The 462-nt window shown below is 44.8% G+C and overlaps 1 protein-coding gene across 1 annotated transcript in view; it reads left to right on the top strand.

Annotated features, from left to right (window-relative positions):
* LOC116706657 (PH-interacting protein) overlaps positions 1-462 on the top strand; it is a gene marked incomplete in the record, with an annotated part of 21,925 nt that overhangs the window by 3,844 nt on the left and 17,619 nt on the right. The window contains 1 exon segment of the mRNA XM_032543598.1: positions 234-344. Within this exon segment, the coding sequence (XP_032399489.1) occupies positions 234-344 (111 nt within the window).

Here is a 462-nt window from a genome sequence, read left to right as displayed (position 1 = left end):
AGAGCAGGGAGCCTCAGATCTGAATGGAATCCAATCCATTTTTTTTTTGTGGTAAAGAAACCTAAGATATAGACATTTTTTAAAGGGGTCAAATTTGACCCGAGGACAACAGGAGGGCTAAAGAAGAACACACGTACATTGTTTTTCATATAGATTTTGTGTAAAGTAAAAAAGAAATGTAACACAATGCAAAAGTTCCATACTGAATATTTGTTTGGTTGCGTGTCACGCAGAGGGCCGAGTTTCAGGAGCAAGGGCTAACTCTGGAGGAGTGGCTTCCTTCTGCCTGGATCACGGACACGGTCCCCCGGAGATGTCCCTACATACCCCAGATGGGAGACGAGGTACACGCCGCCTTGTTGTCCTCACCGCATGTCGGCTCATACCACAACACTACATAACATGTAACTGCTATTGCACTTCTGGTTAAACCCAAACTGCATTTCGTTGCCTTGTACCTGT

This window comes from Etheostoma spectabile, chromosome 18 (genome assembly GCF_008692095.1).
Source record: "Etheostoma spectabile isolate EspeVRDwgs_2016 chromosome 18, UIUC_Espe_1.0, whole genome shotgun sequence".
Classification (NCBI taxonomy): Eukaryota; Metazoa; Chordata; class Actinopteri; order Perciformes; family Percidae; genus Etheostoma; species Etheostoma spectabile.
Note: the sequence above shows the minus strand (reverse complement) of the source record. Positions and strands in the feature narration are given on the sequence as shown.